Raw genomic sequence first — 18,384 nt, 5'->3', positions numbered from 1 at the left:
TAGTGGAGGCAGCCTCTGTTTTCTTTGCGACTTGCGGCAACTCTCCGTGGTTCTAAATCAATAGTTGTTTAGTAGTCTGAAAACGTAGGAAGCATTAACTTGATTGACCCTGCTGTAGGTCATGAAACTGTTTGTKACATGCAATATGCTTTGTGGACAGATGTTGCTCTCTGGTTTTGTGACGAAACCAAGTTGTGGTTGAATTTATTCTGCCAGTCTGTCTTCTTATTGTCTCTGCCTTAGGCCTACAGTATATATCACAGTGGCACRGCATATGAACTAACAGGTTATAGAGCAAACAACGCATTGATCRMAACACATAGGTTGTAATATTGCTTTCTTCATGCTTGGCTTCCCCAGGGATTTTACCCACACACTGCTACTGCAACAACAGTCTGTCTGGGTAGCTTCTCTGTTCAGTATCTTCTGACACKGCCCACTGTCCCATATAGGATCTTTGAACAACTGTGAGATGGCSTTCTCTTGGACATTTTATTATTTGATATAATAAACCCATGTCACATGGGTATATCATAACACTTGCATATCMTATTTTTGTCAGATCTGTGATMYCTACCCAAGAATATGCCTCAAAGGATTTGATCATTGTAATTGTCAGTGTCAGTGCAGACAGAGGATCTGACTGAGAGAATTGACACAGCAATTAAGTAATCTGGAGTGGCTGTGAGGAACCAATGACATCTGTCATCTATGTTGTGGAAAGGGACWGACTTAGGTCTCCGGAGAGACAGAGAGAGTGACACATCTCCCATCTGCCCTGCTGTCTCTGTCACTCTGGGTGAACGGAGTAGATMGAGGCAGAGGGAGGCAGAGAGAGATTAGTGTTGTTGTCACAAGTTGTGCGCTATAGCTTGGAAAGTAAACAAATGTGACATTATAAGGCTGTTTGTTTTCAACAATAGGACTGTTTTTCTCAATAATTTATTTGTATTTTTAATTTCACCTTTATTTAACCAGGTAGGCTAGTTGAGAACAAGTTCTCATTTACAACTGCGACCTGGCCAAGATAAAGCAAAGCAGTTCGACACATACAACAACACAGAGTTACACATGGAGTAAACAAACACACAGTCAATAATACAGTAGAAAAAGTCTATATACAGTGTGTGCAAATGAGGTAGGATAAGGGAGGTAAAGGCAATAAATAGGCATGGTGGTGAAGTAATTACAATATAGCAATTTAACACTGAATGGTAGATGTGCAGAAGATGAAATGTGCAGTAGAGATACTGGGGGTGCAAAGGAGCAAGATAATAAATAAATACAGTATGGGGATGAGGTAGTTTTGGATGGGCTATTTACAGATGGACTATGTACAGGTTGCTTTAGCTGGTGCTTAAAGCTAGTGAGGAGGTATGAGTCTCCAGCTTCAGTGATTTTTGCAGTTCGTTACAGTCATTGGCAGCAGAGAACTGGAAGGTAAGGCAGCCAAAGGAAGAATTGGCTTTGGGGGTGACCAGTGAGATATACCTGCTGGAGCGCGTGGCTAGGGTGGGTGCTGCTATGGTGACCAGCGAGCTGAGATAAGGCGGTGGTTTTTCCAAGCAGAGACTTGTAGATGACCTGGACCAGTGGATTTTGGCGTGCAATGGAGTGCGTTTTACATTTTTTTCCCCTCATCGTAAACAAGATGAATGTGTAGAAACTAACTCCTCAACCTCATATACCGCTGCCTGAGCCATTGAATTGCTAGCTTTCCGGTGGTGCAGCTGGTTAAGGTGTGTCAATAGTGAAGTTACGTGTGTTTGTGAAACAAGGGGTGTTTTTTAATATGCTCCGAGCAAGCAAACTGGACCACGGAACGGTCGGAGTAAGAGTCATAATGAAAGTATTCGAAATGGAACATGGAGGACAATTCTCAGATGTGTACTTCGTTTGTACATATTTCAAAGTATGCATCGACGCAAGCTTCAACTGAAATATTCCCAGTATTGTTGACGTAATTTGATGCAACCACATAAAAAAAACAACGCAAAATGTCCTGAAGTCAATGGCGGCTGGTTTTGAGTTGAAGTGAGAGAGCTCGGACATTGGAATGAAAAGTTGCCCACTCACATCTCATATGATGCCTGACTAACCATAATGTGTTAACTTTGGTCTGTTGAACTGCATAGAATAACCTCTGTGCCTAGACTGAYGAAAAATGTGTAGCTAGCAAGCGACCCACAAAGAATTTGTAGCTAACGCTGGCCATTTACCTTTCATAGCAACATTTGTTTTAGGTCTTTTTTTACATGTGAAACTAGTTGGCTAGCTAGATGAATACTATTCACATATAGCTGATAATTAGGAGCGTTGCATTTTCTTTATGTACATTTTTATGCAYTCTCCAAACTCTCGTCCTCACAAGATTGTACTCAAGAAAATACCCTTGGAGAAGGAACTCGACCGCATGAGAGTGTGGAGCACGGTAGTATGCATRTTGAGAAACACCCAGAGGATCAAACATTGAATATCAGTGTGGGCTCTTGAGGAAGGAAGCGGTACTGTTACTCAAGCAGTGTGATACCTACGAGTAATGTGACAACCCTAAGATGGATGCCTTTACTGTGCTGTGTTGGTTTAAGCCCTCTTAAATCCTTTCTCTGAGACACTTGATCTGGCTTGACAAAGTGAGGAGAATTGATCGCTCCTGCCTTCATTGTAAACGACTGGTCACTAACTAGTCCTGTCACACGGAGACCCTGGCTGTGTCTGAAATGGTACCCTATTACCTATATAGTGCTTTATGGGCCCTGTTCAAAAGTAGTGCACTATATAGGGGAAAAGGTGTCATTTCGGGTGTAGTCCTTCTGTTCTCGGTGTGTCTGGTGTTCTGTCAGGGTGATGTGCCAGCCTCTGTCACCGTGACGATGAGTGGAGGGTGGGAGGTTTGACATGTGACATMTGGACTGGGATGACCCAGAAAGATCTGTCTGTCACCCACTGTGTGTCACTGTGTTTAGAAGGATACATGGACGGGGGCTTTACACCCCAGGAGGACTGCAGAAAGAGAAAACCTGGGTCTTGTTCATTAGGGCACGCAAGCAAAATCATTTTAAAATGAAAAACGAAAATGCTAGTTTCTTATTGGACAAGTCCAGGTAGTCCCTCCCTGTTTCAGTCTATTTTCTTCTGTTTGGTGACAAATGAACATGACCTAGAATAATAAAAGCCTTTTTATTATTGGTCTCTTAAATAAAATAGTACTGTAGTGGAAAGGCCAAATCAAAGTACACCCGGGGGGCTTTCACAACAAATTGGTTTGGAGCAGTTTTTCCGAACTCTGTTGCTTTTACCCCCTTAGTTCAGTTCGTTTGGACTGGTGTGAACACTATCTGTACTTGGGAGCGCACCAACCAACGCACATCTTTCGCTCAAAACGTGTGGTCTCGGTCTGTTTCCACTGGTGCATTTCGCTGCAGGTGAGAACGCAGTTTGGACCAAACACAGGAAAAGACAAAGATGCTTGCAGTATTATTRTTTTCTTTGACTGCGAGCATTTGATGAAATGCATGCGTTATCATAACTTGATATCTCTGAAACATTTTTGTGAGTAGCAGTGCATTTACTGTAAGGGCGCATCCTATGCAGATTAGGGGAGACCGGGGCTACAAGGGATATAGGCTACTGAATATATTCACTGCGCGTCGCAGTTGGCCACTCAGTGGCCTTGTGGTTAGAGTGTCCATCCTGAGATCAAATGAAATAACATTTTATTGGTCGCGTGCGCATATTTAAAATATGCAGATGTTATCGCAGGTGCCGCGTGTTTCTAGCTCCAACAGTGCAGTGCACCTAACAATACAAAACAATACACACAAATCCCAAATATTTTAATTAAGAAATACCAGAACAAGCAATGTCAGAGTCCGGAATATATATATATATATATATATATACTGTATATATATATATATATATATAGAGAGAGAGAGATTCCCAAAGGCTGGAGTGTCGGCCTTCTCGGCTGCTCCAATTTCGCTCCAGTAGCGCTCTCTTCACCGGCTCAGGGCGTGCTTGACCCAGCATGCATTTGTAGTCTACTTGTGTGCCTCTTTAGCCCCTTGCTTTAGCTACTGTCATGGAGTTAGCTAAATATTTTCATAAAGAAACTGATAAAACACACAGGTGCTAAATCAAGGTGACTTACAAAGATGAGGACCAAGAGCAAGAGAGGGAGTGAAGTGATGTAGTGTCCACAACTAAATAATAATTGTGGAATCTGAAAAGACACATATTCATGAAAGCATGATGGTGTATTTACTACATGCTAACAGAAAGGAACGAGGTGGGTAGCTAACTAAGTGTGTCAGTGAGGCAAAGTATGTATAAACAAAAAATCTGATCTCTTAAAAGTTTTTTGGTTCTATTATCTCAACAATAGGCCATCATTGATTTAGGACCAATAGGCATGGCATATTCCGACTTTCAAGGAGCTTTCTGTTTTGATTGGGTTATTTTGCCTAAAACCTATCGAAAAATGTTTTTTTTTAAACTTTGTGAGGCATTGGAATACCTTCCTGGTCTTTGTGGTTCAATCTGTGTTTGAAATTCACTGCTCAACTGAGGGACCTTACAGATAATTGTATGTGTGTGGTATAGAGATGAGGTAGTCATTCAAAAATCATGTTTAACACTATTATTGCACACAGAATGAGTCCATGCAACTTATTATGTGACTTGTTAAGCAAATGTTTACCCCTGAACTTATCTAGGCTTGTCATAAAAAAGGGCTTGAATACTTATTAACCCAAGATATTTCAGCTTTTAATTTCTTATTAATTTGTAAACATTTGTAAAAACATAATTCCACTTTGACATTATGCGGTATTGTGTGTAGGCCAGTGAAAAAAWATATTTCTCAATTTCTGAAGTTTATTAGGTACACCCATCCAGTACAGGGTAGGACCCCCCWTTGCCTCCAGAACAGCCTRAATTATTTGGGGGCGTGGATTCTACAAGGTGTCGGAAAGGTTCCACAGGGATGTTGGTCCGTGCTGACGCGATGGCATGCTGCAGATTGGACAGCGGTACAGTACATGCATGCTGCGAACAGCAGATACGCTGTGGCGTTTAATTGTGGCTCAACTGGTATCGAGGGAACTAACGTGTCCCAGGAAAACATTCCCCACACCAGTACACCACCACCATTAGCCTTTACCGTTGACACCAGGCAGGATGGGCCCATGGACTCATGCTGCTTACGCCAAATCCTGACTCTGCCATCACCATGACGCAACAGGAACTGGGATTCGTMCGACAAGGCAATGTTTTTCCACTCCTTGATTGTCCAGTGTTGGTGATCGGTCTCTAAGGTGAAGGGAGGCTCTCAATGGTGCATCTGTAGAAGTATACGAGGTCCTTAGGGGCTAATCACATTTTTTTTCAGCCTCCTGAGGTTGAAGAGGTGCTGTTGCTCCTTCTTCACCACACTATCTGTATGGATGGACCATTTCAGGTTGTGATGTGCACRCCGAGGAACTTGAAGCTTTTCACCCTATCCACTGCGWCCCTGTCGATGTGGATGGGGGCGTGCTCTCTCTATCTCCTGTAGTCCACGATCAGCTCCTTGGTTTTGTTGACGTTGAGGGACAGATTATTTTCCTGGCACCACTCCGTCAGGTCCGTCACCTCCTCCCTCTAGGCTGTCTCGTCATTGTTGGTAATCAGGCCTTTTTGGTAATCGCTTTTTTTCCGTCGGCAAACTTGATGATTGATTTGGAGACATGCTTGACGTGCGAAATTGGAAGGTTAGGAGTCTAGGATCGTTGGATCTGGTCTCTTTTACTCAAAACAGCCTGAATAGGAAGTCTAGGCAGGCTACAACCCAAATGACAGCCAATTCCCTATATTATGCACTRCTTTTGACCAGCCCTGGTTAAAAGTAGTGCRTTAAATAGGGAATAGGATGCCATTATTTTGGAACGCAAAGCCAGTGGTCATTAGCCTGGGCTGCATTAGTATGAACATTCCGTAGTCTTCAGTGCTGGGTAATCCCTCTGGTTTGTGGTTGGATGGGTTTTGAATTCCATAATTTCTCATTTCCTGAATATGGTAATCACTCTGGAGTTCAACTCTGGGGTAACGGGGGGGGGAGGGGGGTGTAATGTAGCCTCAAGAAAAATCTGCGTTACAAACAGCTGTATGTACACATTGGTGGGGTACTCAGTCCTGCTCACTGCTCGGCAATTAGAAGCAGCAGCCCCATTGTTTTCGAAGGGCAAACTGAGGATTTTAACGCTGTGAACCTGACAATGGTGTGATAACACTACATTATATCTAACTACTACACCTGCTGAGTAGAACAGTGTTGTTGTTGTGCTATATAAGACCTGGGTTTAAATACTTTGAGCATTTAATTGAGCCTGTTTGTTATTTTGGACTGCCAGATGGACGGGGTTTGCACTTTTGGGACTGTTCTATTGGCCCCATGGTCCCAGTCCCAGGCAAGTTCAATCAAGCRCAGCTAAAGTAGTTAAAWGTAAACAAATACTATTTGACTCCAGGGACTACCGGCAGGCTGAATCGGTTTCGATCTAACCGGCCACCAGTGTTTGGTATGCAGCGGTTATTCTCAAGTCATTTACAACAGTACCACTGATATAAATGTATTTCATGAATGCATGTTCTTCATRTATAGTAAAACTTGTGTTTCTCTTGTTTTTTTCCCCAGCTGTTTCCTTCATGAGACACAGTGCCTCGGCTTTCGGATTCGCTGTAGGTACTTTTAAAATGTATTTGAATTCATCTACTACTGAGTGCTAAAGGGCAATGAGCGAAACAGGGCAGATGTCATTACTAACACGTTACAATCAGTGTGTTTGAGGGGTCAGTTTGAGCAAGGCGAGGCACAGGATCATTGATCTTGATCACGTAAAGAGTAGTAGCTCYAGCYAGTTATTTGGGATGCAAGGYGATTCGTWGATAAATGATTCTGCRCAGACCAACTGCAATGTAGTCGATCTCAAAAACACACATTGGTTCCACAAGGGCCTGGCCATATCGATTCCTGCTAACCTTAGGAGTCTAAGCTTGTAATTTAGGCTAGATTGGCATTGACTTTGWGTTATTGGGATGAGGATAACTGAAGGGTACACTCATTTAAGTGAACCCCCATTCCTCTGTTGAATAGCTGGCCAGTGTTGTTGTTGACGTTGTTGTTGTCTACCCTCTGCAGTTTGATGCGGCCCTGGACGTGCTGTCCTCCATCATCGTGGTGTGGCGCTATAGTAAYGCCGCCGCCGTTCACTCTGCACACAGGGAGTACATGTGAGTAGATATATCGCCGCCATATTTATCATATTTGTCGTTTCTGATGACCAGCAAAACTATATAAAGCCTAAGAAATTATACTGTATTCTAGTGCTATTTTGTCTCTTCAGCATAATCGCTGCAGTTATTACAATGCATTTCATTCTTTGGGACTGTAGTGTACAGTATTMGAACCCCAGCATTRTCTCTCATCCCCCTTACTCGCATTTTCATGTGTGAAATTGCCAGACACCATCCGCTGCAGTCTCAGGGGATGCTTTTGTGAATGCAGATCGCCATGGAGACTCTGGTGTATAAGCCTATAGCCTGGTTAWACCAGATTGAATGCTGCTTTAATGATGAAACAGTGGTGAGTTTAGCATTCCTTCTGGTTTAACCAGGCTAACCAGGCTTACAGCAGCAGATTGACAGCCTCTGGTTTACTGTAGAAGYCTATAGGCTGGTTAAACGAGCTTGAATGCTGCTTTCACCATTGTGAGGGCAGCATTCAATCTGGTTTAAMCAGGCTAATATGAGCCTTCAGTTGTACCAGTGAACATCTCTTTGGTCCAGAATCGTTTGTTTTACCCAGCAATTGGAACGTTTGTGTTACCCAGCAGCTAGTAATTGGCCTCTCCTAGGTGTGTGTTGTGGGGGGTGAATGTGTGTGCGCGTGTATGTGTGATCCCTCAGGGGAGAGGCCTTGTAGGAAGGAGTAAGGCACTAGGCCACCGGACAATTAAATTACCAGGTCTGTAGACGAATGAGCGAGCAGCATGAATTTTACAGCAAGTTTTTTTCCCACTGTAATTGGAGGAATATTGTTGTATTCGCCTGCTGACGTGACACATGGAGCAGGAGAGAAAGGGTAGACAGACTGGATGACTCTGCGTGTGTGTGTGTGTGTGTGTGTGTGTGTGTGTGTGTGTGTGTGTGTGTGTGNGTGTGTGTGTGTGTGTGTGTGTGTGTGTGTGTGTGTGTGCACACGCGCGTCCTCAGTCTAGTCAACTACAGTTCTGCCAAGTCCGGTCAAAACCTTGCATCTTGCGAAACTAAATTGACTGTCTTGCAATGTTTGAAGAAAATCAAACTTGCAAATGTGCTTGATGCCAATTGCCTTGAGTCGACGAGTCCAAAAGAAGGGACTTTTCTAAGCAGCAGGCTTATAGCCCAATGAAGATCAAACGGACGTTTCAGTCAGCTGAGCTGTTGGTTGGGCAGGTGTGTTGTGAGGGAGAGTCTCTGTTGTTGAGCTTTACACAGCCCCAGGAGGTCTCTCACACACAGAGCTCTGGGTCTCTCTGTCTCTCCCGCTGCACCACTGAAATCATTCCTACATGGCTCCTCTCGCTCGACTTTGTGTTGCCTAGCTACCTTCCGGTTCGGACCCAGGGGACTGGGTGCTGCTGAGCGGGAGCCAGCTGTGAGCATCAACACACACACGCACACAGACACACACACATGTTGCCATCCATGATGTTTTCGTCTGAACATCATGTATGTTATATCTATAATACACGGTCTACTTTCGACACTTTCTCTTGTTTTTGGCCTTTTCATGGGCTCTTTGTGATAATGTGTATGGTGTGTATAGCAACTAAGTCTGCGCTAGACTGGTAGATTAAGTAGGGGAGAGAGAGAGCAGACAGACAGCTAACCCGACCATGCCTGACCACCCCAGATGACACAGTTGACYGATTTTGGGGCTTCTCCCAGCCAGGCTTACCTAATTGGATAAAACAGTGTTTAAAGAAAATCTCTTCTCAAWTTGATCCRCGGAGACTGTGTTCAACTCTCTGAATCAGCCACGGAGAAAAGCAAAATGGTTGTTTATTTAACGGATGCTTTTTCTCTTTCCACAAGCTGTAGAAATAGTGGAGACGGTTTGCAATTGTGTTAAGTTGCGTTAAGCTTGTATGATGGGTAGTTGCAATAGGTCTACTTTGCCATGGAAAGGTCTCCCTGTGGCCAATGATTTGGGAATGTTTTAAAATACAATACATGATCCCTCACATAAATTTTTTTCAAAGCAGACTATTATTAATCTCTGTTTTCTCTCACTCTCTTTCCTTCCATTTCCCCTCTGTCTACCTCCCTCACTCTCTCTCCCCGCTCCCTTCCTCTCTCTTGCTTCCCCCCTAACTCCCTCCTCCCTCTCACCCCTCTCTCTCTCTTCAGAGCCTGTGTGATCCTGGGGGTGGTCTTCATCCTGTCCTCTCTGTGTATCCTGGGAAAGGCAATCCATGACCTGGCTACCAAGCTACTGCCTGAAGTGGTAAACGATGCCATCTCCTGCCGTTGTACCCTTAAGAAAGGCACTTACCCTTAACTGCACCTATAACTCTCAATCCAGGGGCGCCACACTGCCTATCTATCTATCTATCTATCTATCTATCTATCTATCTATCTATCTATCTATCTATCTATCTATCTATCTATCTATCTATCTATCTATCTATCTANTCTATCTATCTATCTATCTATCTATCTATCTATCTATCTATCTATCTATCTATCTATCTATCTATCTATCTATCTATCTATCTATCTATCTATCTTTATTTATTTTGAAAAAAGCTGTATTGGGAGCCACACGAAAAGCTCTTTTTGGTGAACGGAGCCATATGGTCCGGCTCAACGAAAAGACTCAAACTATGTAGGGAATAGGGCGCCGTTTGAGACACAGCCCTACTCTCCGCTCTGCTCCACATGTCTGGGCATGTGAGCGTTCATTAAGGCCAGCTCTGGGTACTGTAATACCCACCTTGGCAGTGCCAGCAGCCTTGGCAAATCGGTTTTACTGCAGCAAAGGGATTCCAATGAACATCTGGTTGGTGCTCTGAAATTGCTTGTCAAAAACAGAGGAGTGTAACTCGGTTTGGTGACTTGTTTTTCTTGTCGCACAGCTTTGCTTGTGTCTTGTTCATGTCATGACACATGTGTTGGGTGTCATTTGTCAAGGCAGTGGGGGGGTACAGACAGTGCACTGTACATTTCACTGCTGGGGCATCACAAATACATCTACAAATCTTTACAAAGTCTTATTGTATGGTTGTTGTTGTTGGATGGACAATAGAATAAAGATTCACTGGAATGCAACGTATAGTAAGTCAGTCTAAATCAACAGAAATATGTAGTCTCTTCACTCTTCGAAGTTGGCAACTGGTTGTACTTGGGTTATATGATGTCTCTTCAACTAGAGCATTGTGTCATTATGGCGTCCCCAATGCCAAATGACACCATGTTCCCAACAGTGCGCTATTTTTGACCAGAGCCCTATGGGCCGGGGTCAAAAGTAGTGCACTTTGTAGGGAATATGGTGCCATTTGGGACACAACTTAGTATAAACTCCGAGAGCTAATACGTAGTTTCATTCTCGCATCGCCAGACTGGTCACATCGGGTGTGAATTCCATTTACAAGACTCTCAGGTGGGAATGTGTGAAGAGACACCTCCAGAATGGAGAGAGAGAGGCCCTATTCTCACTACGAGATATGAAGGAGAGTCTGAGGAGCGGGGTGGCGAACGAGAATTCTACTTATCAATTCACATTACATACTTGCCTTACCTTTTGTTGTGGCTGGCAACGCAACATTCTTGGTCCGCACCTCAAATTGACCGTAAATATCACAGTAGCCACTAGCCAGTAAGCACAAACTGTTCAACAATAACAGTAACTTTTYTTCTAAAACATATTACGCTATTAAATAATGCAACCAAACCATATTACACTCTTGAATAATGCAACAATTAACCAGCGTGTACAGAGCTGCCCCCTTTTGAATTTTCTCGACTATTTTTGATACTGAATGTTATCATATCTTCAAACAAAAGCTAATATTATATATAGGGAGCCTGAGTGAACAAATAACACAACAATTACATACTTATTTCWTTTATTTCATAAGCAAAGTTATACAACACCCAAAAAAGTAAATACACTCAATAACTGGTTGTGCCACCTTTAGCTGCAATGACTGCAACCAAACACTTCCTGTAGTTGTTGATCAGTCTCTCACGTTGCTGTGGAGGAATGCTTGGCCCACTCTTCCATGCAAAACTGCTTTAACTCAGCGACATTTGTGTGTTTTCAAGTATGAACTGCTCGTTTCAAGTCCTGCCACAACATCTAATTTGGGATAATGTCTGGACTTTGAGTAGGCCATTCCAAAACTTCAAATGTGTTGCTTTTTATCCATGTTCGTGTAGACTTGTGTGTTGGATCATTGTCTTGCTGCATGACCCAGCTGGGCTTCAGCTTCAGCTCACAGATGAGCTGACATTCTCCTGTAGAATTCTCTGACACATAGCAGAATTCATGGTCCATTCTACTTAGGCAAATTGTCCAGGTCCTGAGGCARCAAAGCATCCCCAAACCATCACACTACCACCACCATGTTTGACCGTTGGTATAAGGTTCTTACTGTGGAATTAAGTGTTTTGGTTTTTGCCAGGCATAATGAGACCCGTGTCGTCCATATTGGGGTTTTTGTTGAAGATCTGATAACATTCAGTATCAAAAATATGCAAAAATAGAGAAAGTCAGAAAGGGGGCAAATACTTTTTGACGGCACTGTATGTGCAGACAAAGGGTTTATTTTCTCGTCTGTAGGCTACACTCATTACATTTTAGCTTCAAGACAAAAGCACAGAGTTGCTATAACCGCATGTCTTCATCAAGTAACTTCAGCCTATCAAAAATGAACGATTAACCCCCTCATACGAATATAAAAGTAYAGTAGGCCTACCATACAACATTACAACAAACCAGGCTAAATTTTTWGCAATATCATGCAAATCATTACATGYGGTAATTGCGGCTGAAAACGGTGGCATAATTGAATTCACTGCGACAAGGTGTTATATATGGAAGCTCATACCCGCCACCCAAACAATTAAATAAAAAGCCTCATGATTTGTCAATGTGCACAATTAGTCTGCTTCACTCGGATCAACTGTAGCCTACTGATAACAACCACAGCTGCAACTAGCCTAGAGAAGCCTATTCGCTCTGATCCAACCTGTGCCAGGGGAAACGTAACGTCATGTTTTTATAGCTTAAGCTATGTAGATATGACTGGAATGAATCAACACAATAGTGGTGACATACTGTATGAGTATCTTTTTGATTACAAATACAAAGGCCTACACTATGTAACCCTGCCTACAGCGAGCTCAACCCTGTTACCTTTATTGTCCAATCGCAGTTGTCTCTTTGTGTAAAGGGTTTTAATGTTTTCTTACACCCTAGGGCCAGGAGTTTTTCCATGAGTAAAAAAAAAAAAAAAGGTCCTGATTAGAACAATTATCTGGTCCCATCAAAGCCGATTTATTATTTTGTCATACGCTACAACTAGGGTCCGGATTTGGTTAGATTAGCCTATTGTACTTACTACCAGATCAGGAAAAACAATTTCCTCCCCACCACTTTTGGACCTGTGGTGCCATCTCTGAAATCACCACACAATGTTACAAATGATCTACACTTGACATGTTTTTGGAGGTGGGGATGGGCTTCCATAGTTTTACGTGGCTCAGTGCAGCCGGCAGCTGCTGCGACAATTTCAAAATGTAACAGGCTGTTACAGCAATTTCAGGTCAAAACTAAGTAAAACAAGTCTCAAATAGGATAAMATGTTTTATTACCATGTATACTGTAGGACTGTTGGCTCAACSAGACAATTCTGTTTACTGCCCTGCTTCAAGGAGGTTAACTGTCGAGCTAGTGTTTTGCGCTACCTCCGGAGGTAACGGTCGAGACGTAGCAAGTACGCAAGTTTACATTTGCGCAATATGTGTAGCCGACGGTATTTTTACGAAAAGTGTAGTACGTGTGAAGAGGCTCAGAGAGGGATAGAAACACACAGAAAGAGAGAGAGAGAGTGAGAGGGAGGGAGATAAAGCGAGAGAGAGGGAGACATTCAGGCAGACAGAGTGTGAGAGAGAAAGAGAAACAAAGAGAGAGAGAGATTTGTGAAGAGAAACAAGTGTTTATCTGGCTGCTGTCGGTGCATGAGAGAGATAGATAAAAAAGGAAGCGAGAGAGAAAACAGCGATAGAAAACAGAGAGAGAAACAGAGAGATCTGTGAAGTGAAACACGCTGTTGTGGTCTCTCTCTTCCTGGTGGATAATTACAGGAGGAATGTGGCAGAGCTCAGGTGTGAAAAGAGAACCGTGGCCTTCACACTACTAGAATAGCTAACTGCATTACTCTGTTGCCAGGCAATAAGTCGAAGCTAAGAGCCCGTTTTTAATAATAGAAAGCAAACAAGGTAGCCTAAGGACATTGATGTCATAAGCACTTCTGGTGTTTGGGTTTTTCATCATTGGTTAATTGGACAAATCACGATTTTATAGGTGTTAGCTGCTTTTGAATTTCGGGAGGGGATATTTGGCCCGTAATTTGCAAAGAGAGAGGGTGGAGCTCCTCGTTCTAGCATCTCTTGATCGCATCTCTTAACCACTACCTATGATTTGGCTCGAGGGAATGAGGCCAATTATTGGAGGCACACCTATCGTGAAACACATTTAACTCTRGAACCGCTGGCCTTTTAGCGTATACGTACCCGCTTGAGAACAATGCCTGGCGAGCCTTACAYAGCATATGTATCAGATGCATATCAACCTGCAAGGTGCGCAAACCTGCTTGATAAATAAATGCTTGATAAATAGTGCATAAACTATTGTAAAGGATTAATTGCATGAAGAAATATTMATGGAAATATATCAAATAAAACAAATAACAACAATAGTTATTTGTTTAGATAGAGTCAAGGATGTTTTTTTTTTTATAAATCTACAAAGTCCTAGAAAAAACGTAGGCCTATATCCTATTTTCRTTTCTCTTCCAAGAAAAACATTACAGTGGAATCCATTTGATCAGCTGTATTTGAAGATTCGATTAGTAATAGAGTTATAGAAATTAATAAAGTCCAGTAGAAACGAAAAAGATGATAATAATAATAATATAACCAGCCATTTCCTGCATTCCTGAACAAAAGCACCAGTGCATGAACAATTGTAAAGGATGAACTGCATAGAGAAATATTAGTGGAAATATATTCATGACAAGTCATAAAAACAGTTGATTGTATCAGACACTGTATTGTGCCCTTGGCKGCCTGCTTGGCGGCTGTATCTTCTGCTTTTGCCGTTGATGTGGTTCTCAGGAAGCTCACATGCCAGATCCAGTGGGAATGCATAGTGCTGAGGATGCAAACAGTGTTGCTTTACCACTCTCCATCACTGATGTGGAGTACAGCTCCGCTGGTATGTTGTTTTGCGCAGAGGGGGGCAGCTCCCGCCTTGTTGGTTCACTGGCTAGTCTTCTTTGCAATCAACTTGTCTGCCAGGGAAATTGATGTGAAGAAGTTGTCCATGGTCACATTTCTGCCTTTGCTCGTGTAAGGCTCTACGAGTCTCAAAACCACAKSCTCAAACAGTCGCTCACCCGCTGGCCTGGTTTCGTCTTTCCCCTGATATGGAAAGCCATTGAGCAAGTACTTGGTTTCGACATCGGCAGCTAACCAAAACTTAACTGAAGTCACATGCACCTTTATCCGTTTCTGTCTGGTTTCTTTCGCCCATTCATCCATTGACGACAGAATAACATAATCATTTACGTTTATTATGTTACTCGTTTTTGCTTAGCGGCCAGAGCAATGTCATAGAAACTGCAGAATATGCTCTTTCAGATATAGAAATCACACTGTTTTACATGCATGTGACTCTGTCAATTACAAGATCCCCCCCATCTCTTCATGTACAATTTGACAACTGATAGGCCTAATTTTGTCACTCATCAGATTATTGTCAAKAGGCTAACACTTATTATGTGTGAAATTAGTTTTGTTATATATTTCTTATTTTACCTTTTATTTAACTAGGCAAGTCAGTTAAGAAGAAATGCCTATTTTCAATGACAGCCTAGTTCAGGGGCTGTCAGATTTTTTCCTTGTCAGCTCGGGGATTTGATCTTGCAACCTTTCGGTTACTAGTCCAATGCTCTAACCACTAGGCTACCTGCCCTTGAAGCAGGGCAGTGTAAACAGAATTGTTTTGTTGAGCCAACACTCCTACGGTATAAATGGTAATAGCAGAGCAATGTTTTTGAAACAGCTGAAATGTATAGTGTTTTACTAATATTTGTAGGGTATGAAATAGTAAAAAAATCGGTAACACTATACTTGACACCCAGTGCCACGTTATGACACTGTCATAACCATGTCATAATATGTCTTAACAGCTGACATAACTTGACATAACCTGTTATAATAGGGTCAAACACTGTCATGACACATTTATACCTGTTGTGGCATATATTGTGTTATTTTATGGCTGGTTATAACACCTACATACTGTAAGAGTGTCAAAACCCACATTTATTCAAATTATTTTTTCCCCTGCCAAGAAGTTTCCTTTTGTTTCCTTTTGTTTGTTTTTTAAATCCTTTGATGAAAACATTAAAACCCTTTACACAGACAAAGAGACAACAACTGCGATTGGACAATAAAGGTAACAGGTTCGAGCTCGCTGTAGGCAGGGTTACATAGTGTAAGCCTTTGTATTTGTAGTTAAAAAGATACTCACACAGTATGTCATCACTATTGTTTTGATTGATTCATTCCAGTCAATCATTTTATATTAAAAAGGCCTAGTTAGCCGAGCCACCCAAAGTTCGAATATAAACCGAAGTTTATCACATTCACATTTTCCCAGAACACAAATAAATGGGCCTATTTAAGGCTATAAAAACATGACGTTATGTTTCCCCAAGGCCAGGCCCAGATGGGATCAGAGCGCATAGGCTCCTCTAGGCTTGCTGTAGCTGTGGTTATTATCAGTAGACTACAGTCAGACGGAAGCGCAGACGTTGTGCATGTTGACAAATCAAGAGGCATTTTATTTTATAMATTTTTTKGGGTTGCTGGTATGGGCTTCCATATAAAACAGCTTGTTGCAGTGAATTCACTTAAACCCATGTTTTCAGTTGCAATTTGCTTTTACACGTGTAATGATTTGCATAATATTAAGCCCGGTTTGTTGTAATGTTGAAAGGTAGGCCCTACTGTGCTTTTAAATTCGTATGAGAGGGTTAATCGTTCATTTTTKATATGCTATCACTACTTGATGAAGACATGCTATTAGCAACTCTGTGTCTTGAAGTTAAATGTAATGTACAGTAGCCTACAGACGAGAAAATAAACCTTTTAATTATCTGCGCATGTTTATGAATTGAAGAGTGTAATATGGTTTGGTTGCATTATTCAACAGTGTAGCTAATATGTTTTAGGAAAGAAATGTCTGTCGTTGTTGATTAGTTTGTGGTTACTGGCTAGTGGCTACTGTGATATTTACAGTCAATTTGAAGGTAAGGCAAGTATGTAATGTGAAATGAAAAGTAGAATTCTGGTTCGCCACCCCGCTCCTCAGACTCTCCTTCATATCTCGTAGTGAGAATAGGGCCTGAGTTGTTCCGAAACAGGTGTATTAAAATTCAGTTTAAGAGGAGACACCTTCTACATGGGATTGGACACACCTTCTGTATTAGCTGGATAGATTTACCATTGTAAGACAAATCTTCAGGAGAAGGGTAGAAAATTGAGATGCAGCCTATGAGATGTGAATTCGATTCCTCACAGAAAAACCTGGACTGTCAACTGTAAATGTCAGGCACTGTGTTTGAATGTTGAGTGTGTCTCTCTGGGTGCATTCCAAACAACCCCCTATTCCCTACTACATAGTGCACTACTTTTGACCAGAGCCATATGGACCCTGGTCAAAAGTAGTGCACTAGATGTGTAAAAGGGTGCCATTTGCGACGCARCCTGTGAATTAGAGAGAGAGAGAGAGAGTGACTCACCCTCCTCCATACAGCCCTGATCTCTGCTTAGCCATCTCCCATCTCATCTCCTCAGAGGGCTTTTAAATGCCATGTGCTTCGTTCAACCCAAGCACCTCAGTGCTAAGAATTTTCAATATTAAAAGGAGTGTCAGAAGAAGTCATTGGGGGAGCAGGTCTTCCCTAGCCTGATTCCAGGTCTCTTTGTGCTGTATAGCTAGCTTCTACGGCCATAGAAGATCAAATAGATCTGGGACCAGGCTAGGAATTTTTGAAGACTTCCCATAAAAGAGATTTGAAAGGGTGCGCACTGTGCAGCATAGTAGGATTTAGGTCAATTCAGTTCTCAATTCTGTAAATTCAGGAAGTGAAATGATTCAATTCATGATTTTTAAAATCCCCATAGAAAACAATGGCATGTTTTAGTATATCTCATGTAAACAATTCACTTTATAGACCTTGTATACTATACTTATAGCTAACTACGTATATTCACTCAGGGGCGCAACAATGGTTTTAGAAGTGGAGGCGGACAAACACAAATCATTTCTAATCTAAAGCTAATTTCCTGCATATTACAGTATTATAGTGTGAGAACAAAAAGTTGAAATGAATTAGCTAGGGAAACTGACAGATCAATACATGGCTATACAGACTCACATTGCGGAGAAAAAAAAGTCTGAATATCAGTMTTTATTTGCTTGGCCACTGGTTTTATCTTGATTGGTTCTGGTCCARTGTGAGTGAGACAAAAATAATAGCTAGTGTGCTAGCTAGCTAACCCTTGGCTAGCTCTCTGCCACAGAAAGAGTGCAACACACATACACTGACACCAACTCCCATGGTCCTAAAGCCAGTCTTTCAGTTTGCTTTCACACAGCCTGCCTGCTCCGTGTCATCTGCATAGTCCTAAAGAACACTGGTCCTTCTTCTTTTATCACAGTGCATTGATAAAACTAGGAAAGGAATTTTAGAACGTGAGGGGGTCATGACCTTCCCCGTCCATAGTGAATGTTGCGCCCCTGCACTAACATCTCAGTAATATATAACAAACTGTTACTTAGGAATATACCATGTGTTTACTGGGCTTACAGGTTTCACTGTCCTTCTACTTAATTGTAGTCTATCTCTTGCTGTTCTTCGTTGCCTGTTTAAAACACTTTGAGTCCCACCATCCTGCCGGCAGGTTTTAGGGCTTGTAAACATTGTAAACATTGTGTGTTTGAGCTACAGACTGCTGGGTTGTTGCATTTGATTGGTCTATTTCTTCTGCATCATGATACCAACC

At 42.1% G+C, this 18,384-nt stretch overlaps 1 protein-coding gene across 1 annotated transcript in view; it reads left to right on the top strand.

Annotated features, from left to right (window-relative positions):
• Positions 1-18,384, top strand: part of LOC111971006 (transmembrane protein 163a) — a 49,600-nt gene that overhangs the window by 14,138 nt on the left and 17,078 nt on the right. The window contains exons 3-5 of the mRNA XM_023997804.2: positions 6,677-6,720; positions 7,181-7,272; positions 9,433-9,554. Of these exons, the coding sequence (XP_023853572.1) occupies positions 6,677-6,720; positions 7,181-7,272; positions 9,433-9,554 (258 nt within the window). The remainder of the gene's footprint in view (positions 1-6,676; positions 6,721-7,180; positions 7,273-9,432; positions 9,555-18,384) is intronic.

Source organism: Salvelinus sp. IW2-2015, linkage group LG12 (assembly GCF_002910315.2).
Source record: "Salvelinus sp. IW2-2015 linkage group LG12, ASM291031v2, whole genome shotgun sequence".
Taxonomy (NCBI): Eukaryota; Metazoa; Chordata; class Actinopteri; order Salmoniformes; family Salmonidae; genus Salvelinus; species Salvelinus sp. IW2-2015.
Note: the sequence above shows the minus strand (reverse complement) of the source record. Positions and strands in the feature narration are given on the sequence as shown.